This window comes from Paramormyrops kingsleyae, chromosome 23, assembly GCF_048594095.1.
Source record: "Paramormyrops kingsleyae isolate MSU_618 chromosome 23, PKINGS_0.4, whole genome shotgun sequence".
Classification (NCBI taxonomy): domain Eukaryota; kingdom Metazoa; phylum Chordata; class Actinopteri; order Osteoglossiformes; family Mormyridae; genus Paramormyrops; species Paramormyrops kingsleyae.
The window spans coordinates 3,489,310-3,505,709 of record NC_132819.1 but is presented as its reverse complement, the minus strand read 5'-3'; the positions used below and the strand labels follow the sequence as shown (position 1 = coordinate 3,505,709).

The following is a 16,400-nucleotide window of genomic DNA, read 5'->3' as shown; positions in this document are numbered from 1 at the left end:
AAATTGCATTTAATGTATAATATAAATTAGTCAATACTAATTTGAATGCAAAGTGCCACACTGGACGAAAGTTATGTGCCCTTGCAGAGACGGCTACCAACATCTGGCCGGGTTTACTTCATATATAAAGAAAGAATTACAAATACACAGTTACCGGTAAAAAAAAAAAGAAGAAAAGAAAAGAAATAGGAGACCGTGACACGTAAGTTAGTTACTCTGGCGCGAAGGGGAATTTTGGGAAGGAAATCGAAAGTAAAAGAACAGTTCTGATGCATTGTGTTTGCGGACCGAGAACAGGTAAGCATTGCATTCATCAACCTCCCATATACAAATAAAACAACGGCATTATAACATTTTTAAGTATTACCATGAAAAATTCTAGTACGAAATGTGTTGTTTGGGATGATTTCCTGTGGTATGGTGATTTCCTTAGCAAGGGAGACCATGGAGCCTAAATTAAAAGTAAAGTTGCGGGCGATTTAACTTATTTTAATGACAATGTTTACGGAGACAAAATAGTATATTTATGAAGACCTAGGTCTGTTAATTTAAGTTTCCTTATTAATAGCTATAGTAACAGCATTTAAATGAACGTTGCCATGTGAGCTTACTGAAATTAAATATTGTCTATTTTGTACAGGTCTTATGAGTTTAGTTCATCCAAACCCGCACCATGCATACCGTCGTGTCATACACAGCTGCAGTCTGCTTTGACGCAGCTTTATTTTACCTTCTGGGCTGTGGAGCTGCTCCGTTGCTCCCTGTATTTGGCAGTAACGATGTCGCAGGACTGCTGGCGTTTCTGTGGTCGGCGGCAGCGATCAGATGGGCGCTGATCTGCAGCCTGTGGCTCCCCACTGTGGATCAGACCTCCAGACCGGTGATGAGACGCTGGGCGGCGGTTCACTGTTTCCTGGGCTCGGTGTATGAGAGCGGCCGGATAGCGGCGTTCGGGGGTCCGCTGGAGACGGGGATCGGCCCTGTGGGCAGTCCGGGATTCACATTTTTAACCTCCATAGCAGCCGCTGCTGCCTGTATGTTTTGGGAGTTCGTGTTCCCTGACACAAACGGGGAAGACGATGGAAAAGGTAAACAGCAGAAAGCACGAGTGTTATTCATGAGAGTGATCAGCTTGTATAAACCTGACTACCTGCTTCTTCTGGGTGCCTTCGTCTTCCTCTCCCTGGCTGTTCTGTGTAAGTGTATATTAACCAGATTTTATACATTTAGAAGACATACACACTCATTCAGAACTCTTCTGATTTTACGTTTTTGTGTTTGTTCCAGGTGAAATGTTTATTCCCTATTACACCGGTAAGGTAATTGACATCCTTGGTGCTCAGTATCACTGGCACGACTTCCTGACAGCAATCTTCTTCATGGGACTTTTCTCAATTGGCAGGTTAGTAACTTAATACAAACAGCAGCGTCACAGCTATTGTAATTAGCTCCTGAGCTTACAGTGCAGCCAGGGACTGTTGAGGGACATTTCTGCAAATCTACATTCATTTTTAGTAGCTTCTGATCTGATTCAGATATTCCCAAGTAATCAATTATAAACCATGTTTCATTACTAAAGGAAACAGCCATGGAGAGACTTTTGGAGAGACAAGTGTTTAAACAGAGGGATGCCCGAAATAGGTTCTGCCCCCCCCTCCGGAACGTAGAATACCATTTACACTACGTTTATGCAGCAGACACTTTAATCCAAAGTGATGAACAATTGTGACAGAGAGGCCAACCAGTTCTTGGAGCAGTTTGGCTTAAGGGTCTTGCTCATGGGCCCAATGGCAAAGCCTCTCAGCCAACTATGGTTTGAACCAATGACCTAATGATCACAGCCACAGAGCCACATATCACCTCAATAACAACACAATTATAATGAACAATTTAATTGTTCATGCAACATCTTGCATGTGCTGAATAAGTGGTTGGAAGTCTTTTATTCCTACCAAAGGACCACAGGTTTGTGAATCATTTAAAGAACTAATTGGGGAAAACTGGAAGTTAAACCCTGGTTCTGTCCTGATCCCTGATATTTAAATTAAATCACCAGTGGAACTGGACTGTAACCGACTTTCCCTTTGCTGTCCCTCAGCTCGCTCTCCTCAGGCTGCCGTGGGGGTCTCTTCATGTGCGCCATCAATAACTTCACCAGCAGAATGAAAGTCAAACTCTTCAGTTCCCTGGTGCGTCAGGAGATTGGCTTCTTCGAAACAACTAAAACTGGTAACTCCCGTACCATAACAGAACATGCTGTGTTACATATGACTGTGCAGACTGTAATGTAGTTTGCTGTGAGGACAGATACGTACCTCTGTAGCAAGTGAACGATCTGTAGCAATGCTGAATGTATTTACATGTGACTAGATATGAAAAGTATACAAATTAATTGAATAAACATCTTAAACCATAGTTTGGCTGCACACTGACTTATTTAAATACCCTAAGTAGGCAAAGTTGTGTGGTAATCAAAATAGCAATTAAAAAAAGCAAAACTAAATTATCCATTCTGATACGATTTTGTGGTGCATGATCATTACCCAACAGGGGACATCACATCCAGGCTGTCCATGGACACCACTCTAATGGCACGCACAGTGGCCCTGAACGTCAACGTCCTGCTGAGGACCTTGATCAAGACGCTGGGCATGCTGTCTCTGATGTTCAGCCTGTCCTGGAAGTTGACCGTGCTCATGCTTATGGAAACACCGATCACTGGCTTTCTGCAGAACATCCATGACACATACTACCAGGTACTATTACTAACCCCTAGGCATTTGGACTCAGTTTCACCTTATTCCAATATTATATTAAGACAAACTCATTACTAAACATGATTCTCAAGTTTTTTACCTCCTCTCTCTGTATTGCCTTTAGTGCTCATTGTAAAAATGGCAAAATAGTAGGCAAATTAAAACAATAATGTAAACTGTACTAATGTTTCACCTGCCTGGGTGCAGAGGTTGTCTAAGGAGGTGCAGGACTCCATAGCCAGGGGGAACGATGCGGCGGGCGAGGCGGTGGGGGGCATTAGGACCGTGAGGAGCTTCAGTGCAGAGCAGAGAGAGGCCACTCGCTATGGCGACAAGCTGACGGACACCCACAGCCTGAAGACGCGCAGGGACACTGTCAGAGCCGTATACCTGCTGCTACGAAGGGTATAATTCATTTCCTTGTTACCATAGTTCACCAAGTACACAGTCAGAGAATGAGAAGCTTTTGAAATAAATGACCTACGCATCAGTAATGTACTGAACATTAAATAGTCTAAATGTGGTGCACATTTAGTCAACAACTTGGCATGACTGTCACTTCTGACTTGTACACTAACAAAAGTCACCATTTCACTGATTTAAAGTAGCGATACTTTGTAGCATGTTAATATTGTCATTAATTTTAAATTGCATTCAATAAATGTATTTTCAGCTGACAGAGCTGGGCATGCAGGTAGCCATGCTGTATTACGGTAGAAGGTTTATCCAGTCTGGCCAGATGAGCACTGGAAACCTGGTGTCCTTCATCCTCTACCAGACAGACCTGGGACAAAACATCAGGGTAGGTCTGAACTCCAGTTTGAGGTCACACTCAATACAAGCATTGCAACAACTTGCCTATAGCAAACAATTTTATTAGTTTGTTAAACAGGTTAACAAGAGCAGAATATATCTAAGAGCAGAACCAGGATGGATAATCTGGGCTAATATTTTGCTTGCTTGCTGATTTCCCCTGCATCAGACTGACATCAATGTGCTGACCTTGTTTATCAGACGCTGATATACATCTTTGGTGACATGCTGAATTCGGTGAGTGCAGCTGGCAAGGTGTTTGAGTACCTGGACAGGAAGCCCCAGGTGAGCACCGACGGGACCCTGCAGCCGGACACCCTGAGGGGACACGTCCAGCTCCGCAACCTCACCTTCTCCTACCCCACCCGCCCTGACGAACCTGCCCTGCAGGTAAATAAACCCCCCGTTTTGGTTCTGTGAGAGATGTTGGATGTGTGCCATGTCTGAGACATAATGATGAGAAATGCTGATGAGGTCACAGAAGGGCTTGGAACCTATCCCAGATAGCATAGGGCACACGGCAGGGTAACACCACAGATGGGAGTGCAGGGCAAACATTAGGGGCGATTTAGTAACACCAAATAACTTAATTGCATGTCTTTGAATTTGGAAGAAACTGAACGTGAGGAAACATGTAAGCTCTTCAGATGCAGAGTGGGATTCAAACCCACAACCATGCAGGTGTGAGATATTAGTGGTACCCATTCAGCTATGGGGGTTAATCGACCAGCAAGTTGTTCTCATCTTCAAAGCATTAAACCTTTGCTGTATTTCTGGTGCTTGAAGAATAGATTAAAGAGAATACAGTTATATGATCTGTTTACCAAACTGTTTTCAACTTGTTCCATATGACCCCCTTTGCTGTCTCAGGGTCTCTCCCTGGAGCTGAAGCCAGGGCAGGTGACTGCGCTTGTGGGGCCCTCCGGCGGGGGGAAGACCACCTGTGTGAGTCTGCTGGAGGGATTCTACCAGCCGCAGGGGGGGGAGATTCTGCTGGATGGGCAGCCGCTGCACAGCTACCAGCACAAATACCTGCACAGCAAGGTAAGCGCACAGTCAGCACAGGCAGAAGCTGTGAACCACCTAACATCACTACAGACACCGGGGGCCACGGCAGAAGCTCTGAGCCGCTCCTGTCCCCATCTGCCCCCGACAGGTAGCGATGGTCGGTCAGGACCCAGTGCTCTTCTCGGGCTCCGTCAGAGACAACATCGCCTACAGCCTGAAAGACTGCCCCCTGGAGGTGGTGCAGAAGGCTGCGCAGAGAGCCAATGCTCACGACTTCATCAGTCAGCTGGAGCACGGCTACGACACAGGTACGCAGTGCCACACAAAGTCACATTCAGACACAGATTGATAGTTAGGTATGTAAACATGCTAACTCACAAAGAACCATGCAGCATTCATAAAGTGGAAAGGCGTTTTCAGCCTGGTAACCAGTCCTGTATGTATTCCAGATGTAGGGGAGCGGGGGGGGCAGCTCTCCGGGGGCCAGAAGCAGCGTATTGCCATCGCCAGAGCTCTGATCAGAGAGCCACAGGTGCTGATCCTGGACGAGGTCACCAGCTGCCTGGACACGGAGAGTGAACACGTGGTACGGTCATAGTGCTGCTTCTCATGTTGGTTCCATTAAAAATAAATAAAAAATAAATCAATAAAATGAAGATAATTTTGCTAAAATACAGATTATATATTGTGGGCATTAGCAATTAGCTGATCCATTACTTTGAAGGCTTGCTACTTATTTAGCATTTTAATAATGTGATAATAAGGTTATATATACATATATACATTTTCCCTTATTTAACATACTCCGTAATCTTCATCTTCTAGATCCAGCAGGCCTTGGCTGACCGCCCCTCCCAGACCCTGCTGATTATTGCTCATCGGCTGAAGACAGTGGAGAGGGCAGATCAGATCATTTTGATTGATAAGGGGGCCGTATTGGAGCGGGGGACTCACCAGGAGCTGATGGACAAGAGGGGGAGTTACTTCAGGCTCAGAGAGAAGATCTTTACTGAGAATGGAGAACAGAATTGACTTTATTAACTACTGAACGCTACACTGAGAGGGCACCTTTACAGCCATACACATAGACTCTCAATATAATTAAACATTCAGAGTCAGTCAAAAAAAATTGAACAGTTTGAAAAAGGAAGATTAAGCAAAGCTGAATGTTTTGACATGGCCTGCAGTCATCGGACCTTAACACCACTGAGCTGTTTAGGGATTAAATGGATAGAAAGGTCAAGGCTACACAGCCAACGAGTTCAGATCATTTACCCTGTTTTTATTACATAGCTTGTCATTTGTTTGTTTCCATTAATTGCCATTCTGTACCTGTTTTCTTTTGTGGCACTGAGCTTAAACATAGGAAACTCCAACTGTTCAAAATCATTTTTCTGGGTCTAGAAATTCATACTGATTCATTACAACTCAGCCATGCAAAGCAGAAAAAATGTTGTATGCCGATGTAATTTTATTGTTTGTATCTATGTAGAAATAAATGTACATATTTTTCTTATTTTAAATCGGTTTAGTGTTATTATTATTAATAATAATAAGAAGAAGAAGAATGGGTTTCAATGAAACGGCTACTCGGAGCATAGAAAATCAACAAATGAGATTAAAGTGTAATTATTAGCAGGGTACAGGTATAAACATGCTTTGTAATTTCATTTTGAACAGTTCCTACACTGAACACGTGACGTATTCGTCTCAGCAAATCAACAGAAAGTCCCAGCATGCTTAGGGTATTGTGTATGTGCACATAAAAAAACTAAACATAATATATTCTAGTATAATACATAAAATATTCTAGTGATATCATTAATAACATTATATTTCATATTTAAATATCCCTGTTCCAACTCTCCTTATGTTTTCTGATTGTATTGTTTCCGCTCATTATCCCTTGGAAACCACACAAAACCGCGATTTCATCCCAGATATTGTGCAAATATAAACTAAGGCGCATTGGATATTTCAGCGTTTTATAACAAACGTTCTCTGAGCACAAATGTTAATACAGCATCAAAAATGCATAACGCTCGTTATGACCATGTGCGGATATTAAAACAGTACCGAGCGCATATATATATATAAGGAATGACAGTGCCGGCACAGGCTGACCATTTAGTCTGAAAACTTACAACATAAATCTTGCAAAATAATAACGATAATGAGTAAATTAAAGTGCTACTAGCTAAGCATATCACTCAATCCGGTTCGCAGACCGCTAGCCGGAGCGTGACAGATAATCACGTGACTGCTGATTAAAGCCGGTAACTTCCGGCTTTTTCTGGCAGGTCTCGTGGTAAAATAGAACGATAATATCATACAAAATAAAGTATGCGACTAAATGTTTGCGGGTTAAAATACGCGTTTTAATATATCTAATTTAATTGTATATTCATCTGTCGTGTTTCCCCTTTCGCAAATGGAAGCTCAGAGTGAAACTAGTTGTCCAGTGTTTGAGTCCTGATTAAGGTAAGGATGTTATTGGACCCCAAGGTAGGGTTTTTAATGTAAGCTTTAGCTTAGTGTTTGAAATGTTTAAACTATTCAGACCTTCGTGCAAGGTGATGGGGAGATATTCTATTCTTCATGGTTTATTCAAGCTCTATAATTACTTGTGGATCATTGTGGACGGGACAGCAGTCATCAAGTCTTTCAACAGATTCTCAGGCCGTAACTTCAGACATTTGAATAATGCACCAGAAACGTTTTTTCAATACCTCTGCAACCCTCAGGCAGCTGGTGTGACACACTTTCAGTCTCTCACGCCCACACAAGAAATCTTATGGCAAATATATATTATTCTATTATAAACCTAAGATTAGCTACATCAAAAACTTTGGAGTAGTTTGCAAACACTACAGACTATTTACAAGGTAATAAAACTGCTGCATACATGTAAATGTCACTCGAATTGAAAATCTCATGCCAGCCAGCTGACCAAAGTTGGCAGCCCTGCCTAATGGATTCCAGTCTGTTGTGATCTGACCACACCATGCTACATTTTTTGCAGCCTAGAACCTTTTTTTGTAAAGCTGGATGTACATAATTTACTAATTAAGTGTTTTTTAAACCCCTTTAAGCTTTGGTGTGGCAGCTTTTACAGTGTCCTGTTATACAGGGATGATTTCTGAAGGGTGCTGAATATTTTCAGCTAACAGATTTTATTCCATTCCAACTTTAGGCTGCTCTTGGTGGTGTCTGGCTGGCATGACTGCCCAGCCAAGCAGACCTGAAACAGACACACACGTCTGTTTGTTAAATAATAATCCATCCGTCTTCCATAACTGCTTACGCAGTACTGGCTTAGCATCCCAAGAAGGATGGTGCACAATGCTGGGGAGGCTCTGGGTGGGATGGTAGTCTTTACATAATGCTACCTTAATAATTAAATTAATGAGAAAGACTGTTATACACAGAGAAAAATCCCAGCTAATCAACATATATAACAGCTAAGAGTACCATTATCAACTGAACCACTTTTTTTTCTTGCTACTGACCATCTTCAAAGGTTTATTGCAACTAATGCTTATTCTAACACAATCTGAAAGTTTAAGATGAAGTAGTGTTTAAGTATTGAAAAGCAACAATATATGGCAAGGTGAAGTAAAATAAACGCTCACTCACAATAGTTCTTATTTTACAGGTTTCCTCCCTGGAAGTGACTTCATTATAGGGGCTTTATGAGTTTGGTTCATCCAAACCCGCACCATGCATACCAGTGTTTCATACACAGTCGCAGTCTGCTTTGACGCAGCTTTATTTTACCTTCTGGGCTGTGGAGCTGCTCCGTTGCTCCCTGTATTTGGCAGTAATGATGTCACAGGACTGCTGGCGTTTCTGTGGTCGGTGGCGGCGATCAGATGGGGGCTGATCTGCAGCCTGTGGCTCCCCACTGTGGATCAGACCTCCAGACCAGTAATGAGGCGCTGGGCGGCGGTTCACTGTTTCCTCGGCTCGGTCTATGAGAGCGGCCGGATAGCGGTGTTCGGGGGTCCGCTGGAGACGGGGATCGGCCCGGTGGGCAGTCCGGGATTCACATTTTTAACCTCCATAGCAGCCGCTGCTGCCTGTATGTTTTGGGAGGTCGCGTTCCCTGACACAAACGGGGAAGGCAATGGAAAAGGTAAACAGCAGAAAGCACGTGTGTTATTCATGAGAGTCATCAGCTTCTGTCAGCCTGACTACCTGATTCTTCTGGGCGCTTATGTCTTCCTCTTCCTGGCTGTTCTGTGTAAGTAACATATTTCATGTAGAAGATAAATTTAACATTTTATTTGTGCTTCTTTTTAATAATTACTGCCATTTTATATGAAGTGTGAATATTTTTCACATTAAACTACACAACAGCATGTCACCCATGAACTGGTTAATGATGTTTTTTGGGTAACTGAAATAATCTGATATTAATGTCATATTACAGTTGAGCTTTTTGCTCTTTTACAAACGGGGAAGCTGATTGACTCCCTGGGTGTTGAACATCAGCGGCACAAGTTCCCGTCTGTCCTCCTCTCGATGGCGCTCTTCTCATTTGGCAGGTTAGTGACTCTGGCACTATTAACACCACCTAATATTTGCTTTGCTTTTCCATCATTTTGGGTGGACATTTGAAGGATGCATATGGAAACACTTTTGACCAATCAGTCTCTGGTTCTACTATAGTGTGGTTTTTTAAATTTGTGTTATTTCCAAATTACACAGTATGACCTGCCTGCCAGTAGCCTGCGCTGCCCTGGTTGTGCCCAAATCCTGCCCTTTCGCTGGTGCTGGTTCCCCTGTGGGAGCTTGACCGTGAGAGCTTTCCCCTTGCGGTCTTTCAGCTCGCTCTTCACCGCGGCCCGCGAGGGCTTCTTCAGCTGCGCCATCAGCAGCTTCTCCTGCAGAATCAAACTGAAGCTCTTCCATTCCTTGGTGCGACAGGAAATCGGCTTTTTCGACTCGACTAAAACCGGTCTGTACTGCAAAGTGTTTTATATTATATGGAGAAGCTCTGAATCCAGACTTAAGCTGGTGCTTCATAAAGCAAAATGTCCTTTTTATTTTAAAATTCTAACCATTAATAATTTTCTTTATAATTTGCCTCTTTCAAAAAAGCTAGTTGAGTATATGCATACATATTTTTAAATCAGAATTCACTTTATTGGCCAAGTACACCAACATGCGCTAGGAATTTGTCTTGGCACTATCAGTGCATGCATTCACAAACAACAGGATAAATTAAGAAAAATAATGAAAGGAATGGAAATTTATTCATTTCTGATTCCATAGGTCGCAAAGCATAAATAAGACTGTAAACCTGCAATGTGAAATCCATGCATTCCTTAAATGGTCATTGGTATTGGTTGTTATGAACTTGAAATTCAAAACCATTTACTCAAAATGGTTTGTGTAGTTCAGGCTAATGTGCTTCTTCATAAGATGTGAATTCGCCCTGCAGGGGACATCTGCAGCAGACTGTCCACAGACACCAGCCTGACGGGACGCGCAGTTTCTTTGAGCATCAACCTCTTGCTCAGAAGCCTGATTGAATTTCTGGGCATAGCATTCGTCATGTTGCGCCTGTCCTGGAAGCTGACCTTGTTGGTGCTGATGGAGATGCCTCTCAATAGCCTGCTACAGAGCGTCTACAATATCTACTTCCAGGTACGTGTAGGCAAAGGCACAGGCTCAGCTCTCAGCATGGAGATACAGGCACCGATAGAATGTGGCAGCTGGGATGTGAAGGAATGTTTGCTTCCTGTTTGTACTGTGGTATATTTCTTGTAGTTTGCTTAATGACCCAATAAGAATAACTAATACTGGAGTAGGCAGTTGAGTAACTGGTGATATACTGCAAAACTTAAGACATCCCAGTTCTTGTGGTGGACAAGCTACCTACGTTAGATACAACATAGATGGAGGTGTTCAGCCAAAAAAATACCTATAGCATGCTGAAGTAGAGTAGCAGACATGATTAAGCATGTTCTCCTAAATGCATACAAATGACTTGGTTTCTTCCTGGATTGACTGCAGAGATTTTCGAAGAGAGTGCATGACTCCTTGGCTCGAGCAAACGATGCGGTCGGTGAGGCGGCAGCGGGCATTAGGACCGTGAGGAGCTTTAGGGCGGAGCATGTGGAGGCCCGGCGCTATGGCGACAGGCTGATGGACGTCCACAAGCTCCGGATTCGCAGAGAAGCTGTCAGGGCTGTTCACGCGCTCATGAGGAAGGTATAAGTGACTTCATATCCTTAGTCCTGCAGGTGGAAAGTGCTCATTGTGTGGCTCTCATTGTCAGGCATGGTGTTTGCAGTGTAGTAGTACAGGGTTGCTTTGCTTGTAAGAGCTGGTGATCTTTACAAAAGCAGTGGTGATCTTTACAAAAGCAGTGGTGATCTTTATAAAATCAGTGGTGATCTTTATAAAATCAGTGGTGACCATAATGTAGGAATAAACGCAGGAAGCAGCATCAGGATTACAACTGATTGGGCAGTTCTAAATTGTTCAGTGAGATAATGACCCAAAATGCACTTCAGAACCATGCAAATACTTTATCAGAACTAACATCAAACAAAAACAGAAATGTGAGGAAGAGTTTTAGTAATGACCTGGCCTGCCTGTAGATTAATCTGTGGGATTAATTTGGCTAAGGAGTCAAAGAAACCATCAAGCACCCTGCCTCTCTGAGAACTACTGCTGAAGTGCTGGAAATTAATGTCCGATGACATTTTTTGTGGAGGATAATGTTTATTCACAGAAAAATTGTAGCATTTCACACACTTCAAACCTTTGACTGGTACTATGCATGCATTTTGTTTTTTTTTCCTTGTGTTAAGGTGATAATCTGATTAAGAGCCTTTTCTGTGGCTGTTTGAAACCCGCAGGTGACGGATCAGGGCCTGTGGCTCGCCATGCTCTACTCCGGCATAAAGCTGATCGAGTCTGGGCACATGAGCACAGGGACCCTGGTCTTCTTCATGTTCTACCAGAGGGACCTAGGAAACAGAATCAAGGTACCTGAAGATGCTTCTGTTCAAAGAGTGGACCCTGTAAAATAAATGTGGTTCATGCTGAAAATTACCACCATTCATTTCTGTTGGATGATCTACTATAATGTTTTGTAATAAATACTGATACTGAATTATCAAGCCAGGCTTCCAGAATTGCTTTTGTCATATCATTATTGTGGTAGAATTTGACCACTGTATTTCATTCACCGTATTAAAATGTATCAACCGAGCATAAGAAATTTATTCAGGGATTGATTCAGGAACAATCATTTTCTGTTTTTATGTGCTCATACAATATACACATTATACACACACACACTATGGTTAACCGTTTAAGAGTTAGCAACACTGGCTTTATGTGTTCTGCTCGTCCATTTTAGCAGTTGTTAGTGTTAGCAAACCTTTAATATTGAAATGAATCACTTGCCTGGTAAATAACCTGGCAAAAAACTGATGCTTTTTGACACAATTGAAAGGAAATCAGAGCAGTTAATAAAGACTAAATTCAGCCTTTATTTTTTAAACGGTAAGTTACTGTATGTCGTATGCGATTGCATTTCTTCTTTTATTTGGTGTCCCCCCCCTGTCCCCCCCCCTGTGTTTGCCAGACCCTGATTTACATCTTTGGCGACGTGCTGAACTCCGTTAGTGTGGCAGAGAAGGTGTTTGAGTACCAGGACAGGAAGCCCCAGGTGAGCACAGACGGGACCCTGCAGCCGGACACCCTGAGAGGACACGTCCAGCTCTGCAACCTCACCTTCTCCTACCCCACCCGCCCCGAGCTGCCTGTACTCCAGGTAAACTAACACTGTATTTCACATGTTTGAAAGATACAGTACTTGTGATAATGTTATATGATCGGTTTCCGACTTGTTCCATATGACCCCCTTTGCTGTCTCAGGGTCTCTCCCTGGAGCTGAAGCCAGGGCAGGTGACTGCGCTTGTGGGGCCCTCCGGCGGGGGGAAGACCACCTGTGTGAGTCTGCTGGAGGGATTCTACCAGCCACAGGGGGGGAAGATTCTGCTGGACCGGCAGCCACTGCACAGCTACCAGCACAAATACCTGCACAGCAAGGTAAGCGCACAGTCAGCACAGGCAGAAGCTGTGCGCCACCTAACGTCACTACAGACGCCGGGGGCCACGGCAGAAGCTCTGAGCCGCTCCTGTCCCCATCTGCCCCCGACAGGTAGCGATGGTCGGTCAGGACCCAGTGCTCTTCTCGGGCTCTGTTAGAGACAACATCACCTACGGCCTGGAAGACTGCCCCCTGGAGGTGGTGCAGGAGGCTGCGCAGAGAGCCAACGCTCACGACTTCATCAGTCAGCTGGAGCACGGCTATGACACAGGTATGCAGTGCCACACAAAATCCCATTCAGACATATATTGATAGTCAGGTATGTAAACATCCTGTTAACTCACAAAGAACCATGCAGCAGTCATGAAGTGGGTTTTCAGCCTGGTAAACTGTCCTGTATGTATTCCAGATGTAGGGGAGCGGGGGGGGCAGCTCTCCGGGGGCCAGAAGCAGCGTATCGCCATTGCCAGAGCTCTGATCAGAGAGCCACAGGTGCTGATCCTGGACGAGGTCACCAGCTGCCTGGACGTGGAGAGCGAGCATACGGTACGGTGGAGGAGGAGCGTCGGTCACAGTTTAAGCGCTGCTTTGCCATGTTTGCTTGTCAGATCATATTAACAATGTGGTAAATAAGCATAATTATTTAAACCAGTGTTTCCTAATCCAGTCCTCAGGGACCCACAGACAGTCCATGTAAAAATGAGGGCCGTCTGTCAGGGAGCTCGGAGGGAGCAAAAACATGGACTGGCTGTGGGTCTCTGAGGACCGGATTGGGAAACGTTGACTTAAACCCTTAACAATAATCCTGCTTCTTGGATTCTAGGTCCTGCAGGCTCTGGCCAGTCACCCCACCCAGTCCATACTGATTATTGCTCATAGGCTGAAGACAGTGCAGAGGGCGGATCAGATCTTTCTGATTGATCATGGGGTTGTTGTAGAGAGGGGCACTCATCTGGAGCTGATGGGCAAGAAAGGAAAGTACTACAGACTTCAGGAGAAGGTCTTCATGGAGGAAAGTCCTGGCTAACGCAGGCATATGTTAGTGACAAACGTAGCAAAGATACAGATGTATATTTTATTAATGTATCAGCTTATATTTATGGATAAATTGTAAACCCCAATGTCATCGATAGCTGTGTGTCTGTTTACTTTATAATGACATCTGAAATGCTGAATAGTTTATGCACCCATACTGAAAGCGGGTCTTTGTGACGTAACGACAGAAGATAAATTGTGTCAGACATTTTTCTATGTGAGATGTGACCTTAAACCAAAAAAACTGAAAAGAAAAATAGAGAATCATTAGGACAAAAATCTGCAATTTCAGTAGGGGTGTGTATGCATTTTATATCCTATGTGTCGGTGCTGAATGTGGCTGTCACCTCATACCTCAGACCAAGCGCTCTGTGATCCTCGATGTGATGAGCGGATGGATGGATGGAAGCTGAAAATTGCCAGAAAGCATTTTTGATCATTTCTGTGGGAAACACACCTTTGCTTTATTGGGTTGTGATTGTTGTTCTCACACAAACATGCAAAAATGTAAATTGTACCATATCAGTTATCAAAATAGCCCTGTCATAAAATATCCTCTTATATTCATTTTGACTGAGATACGACCCAACATGTGCTAAGAGCAAAAAGGTGAACGGTTTGCTTAATTTTGTCCGGAATGAACAGTCTGATGAAGGGATATGTTTGGTACTTACCATACCGTCCCTCCTGGGGAAAACCCCACACGTTTGTTTGCTCGTGCCGCAGATTACAGCATGACTCCATCCCCCCCTGCAGGAGATCCTCACTACAGGGCGTCAGCCGGAGTGAGAGACGGCAACCATTTTGTCACCAAGCCTTTATTCCCACAGCGTCCACAAGATGCCGGCCGGTGAGCCACAGCACCGAAACTAAAGAGTTTATGGAATATTAGAAATTTTAAATATTAGGATTTTTCTTTGGTTTGCAGGAATGTGTTTACACATGACAGTTAAAAATGCTTCAGATGAAAAAATAATTCTAATAAATCTATTTAACAAAATCTGTAATAAACTATTTTATTTTAAAGCACTCAAAAGCATTCTTCAGATTCAATTGTCATTTCTTCGCCATATTCAATTGTCATGTCCTTTAAAACATGCAGGCTGCATTGTGTTTGAAAACACAGAGTTAAATGATTGTGGCTGTTTGTGTGTGTTTACTGAACCCCTGGCAGGTAGCGATGATCGGTCAGGACGCTGTGCTCTTTTCCGGCATTAACCAGATATTTACGAAACCTTCCCATCACCAAAAGTCCCGATTCAGGGGTTGAAGGTTCATTTTACAGCCTGGCGCTGGGTATTCACCGTGTTTATACATGTAAAGTTCCTGGCTGTGGTCTGCAGGGGTGTTGTCATCCTGTGGGTGAAAGACCGTGAGCTTCACCAGCACAATGACAGTACAGCGCCAGTCTCCGTGTTTTTCCATTCAGTGGCACAATGCTGTTATAACACTGAATCTCTACAGGAAACACCTTCATCACAGGCGATACTTACTGACAAGGTACAGATGGAGTTTCGGTACCGGGGGTTATTGTCATATAACTAACCTTTATACACATTTTTTAATCATTAATACCAAAGAATATTAACTACAGCATTTTTGACAGCTACTATGTGAGAAGGAAGACTAACACAGGACTGTGTCTTGGTCTGTGACTGGGTATCTGTTTGGATGGTTACTGGTTCAAATCCCACAGCCAGTAATCGTATCATTGTTAGTCCCTTAACCGACACTGCTCCAGGGTTGCTGGGTGCTGGCAGACCCCGCACTCTGATCCGAAGCTTCCTTAACAACCACACTGGCCCAGGCCATAGGATATGAAAATAACATAGTAATAAGAGAGGTAAGGAGCATGCACTGATTACAGTTTATTGTCACACCCACCACACTACAAACCACCTCATGGATGAGAACCTGAGTGCAGCCATGCGGTGGGTGATACCTCAGCACCAAACTATTCCAAACGGACCAGTGTGAGTTTTTTTCCCTGTGACTGGGGTGCCAATCCTGCCACCAACCCCCGAGTTATTCCCTGTAAGTTGGAGGACCTCCTTACAGGGCTGGATGTAGATTAACATCATACCCAGGATGAAGCAATTGCAGGTTAAGGGCCCAACAGAGTAGAATCACTCCAGGCATTCACGGGATTTGAACAAGCAACCTTCCAGTTGCTGGTACAGATCTGTAGCCACCACTCCACCTTTTAAGTAATAAGTAATATAGTAATAAGATAATAAGGCTTTTGTGTGAAAGGATCTCAGACCACAATAATTCGCCATTCTTATAACCATTGTTTTATAATTGGTGTTATACATCTAGAGAATATGAACCAGTGGGGTTCATCCCCAATCACGCGAGCAGCTTCTCTCTCCCAGGCTGCTAACACATTAAAACCAAGCTTGGCGTCAGATCCAGTGAAATACTGTTACCCTCACTTTGACTGTTCTTGCCAGGTTGTGACAGGACCAAGAACTGAGTATACAGATATTTCCCTCCATCACACAGTATTCCTAACATACAGGGGCATTTGAATGTAATGAGTCCGAGGAGCAATTTTTTGTATCAGTGTTGGCTGTAGTTAGGCTTCCAGGAAACACAGGTCAGCTTTATTGGCTCAGTTATGTGGATACAGGTATGAAATAGACAATGGTGTTTCTGCAATCTGACATCAACATTGTTTCATCTATTTTTATTTTAGAAATCGAAAGCCTGCT

The 16,400-nt window shown here is 43.6% G+C and overlaps 1 protein-coding gene across 1 annotated transcript; it reads left to right on the top strand.

Moving 5' to 3' along the window:
* Window positions 1–307: 307 nt before the first annotated feature.
* tap2a (transporter associated with antigen processing, subunit type a) lies at window positions 308–13,777 on the top strand. The gene is made up of 22 exons (XM_072706007.1): window positions 308–1,196; window positions 1,288–1,402; window positions 2,099–2,229; window positions 2,551–2,756; window positions 2,964–3,161; window positions 3,430–3,558; window positions 3,771–3,959; window positions 4,440–4,613; window positions 4,726–4,885; window positions 5,027–5,163; window positions 5,403–5,606; window positions 8,274–8,820; window positions 9,010–9,124; window positions 9,407–9,537; window positions 10,024–10,229; window positions 10,599–10,796; window positions 11,450–11,578; window positions 12,184–12,372; window positions 12,477–12,650; window positions 12,763–12,922; window positions 13,061–13,197; window positions 13,475–13,777. Exons 1-22 carry the CDS (start codon window positions 674–676, stop codon window positions 13,676–13,678), a joined length of 4,356 nt encoding a protein of 1,451 aa, XP_072562108.1. The 5' UTR covers window positions 308–673; the 3' UTR covers window positions 13,679–13,777.
* The last annotated feature ends 2,623 nt before the right edge of the window (window positions 13,778–16,400 follow it).

What these genes read in the sequence shown, in the direction of transcription:
- tap2a (XM_072706007.1), top strand. Translation starts at nt 674, where the DNA reads ATGCATACCGTCGTGTCATACACAGCTGCAGTCTGCTTTGACGCAGCT. An exon ending in CTTCGAAACAACTAAAACTG is followed by an intron (nt 2,230 to 2,550) that starts GTAACTCCCGTA and finishes ATTACCCAACAG; the next exon opens with GGGACATCACATCCAGGCTG. An exon ending in TTCACGCGCTCATGAGGAAG is followed by an intron (nt 10,797 to 11,449) that starts GTATAAGTGACT and finishes TGAAACCCGCAG; the next exon opens with GTGACGGATCAGGGCCTGTG.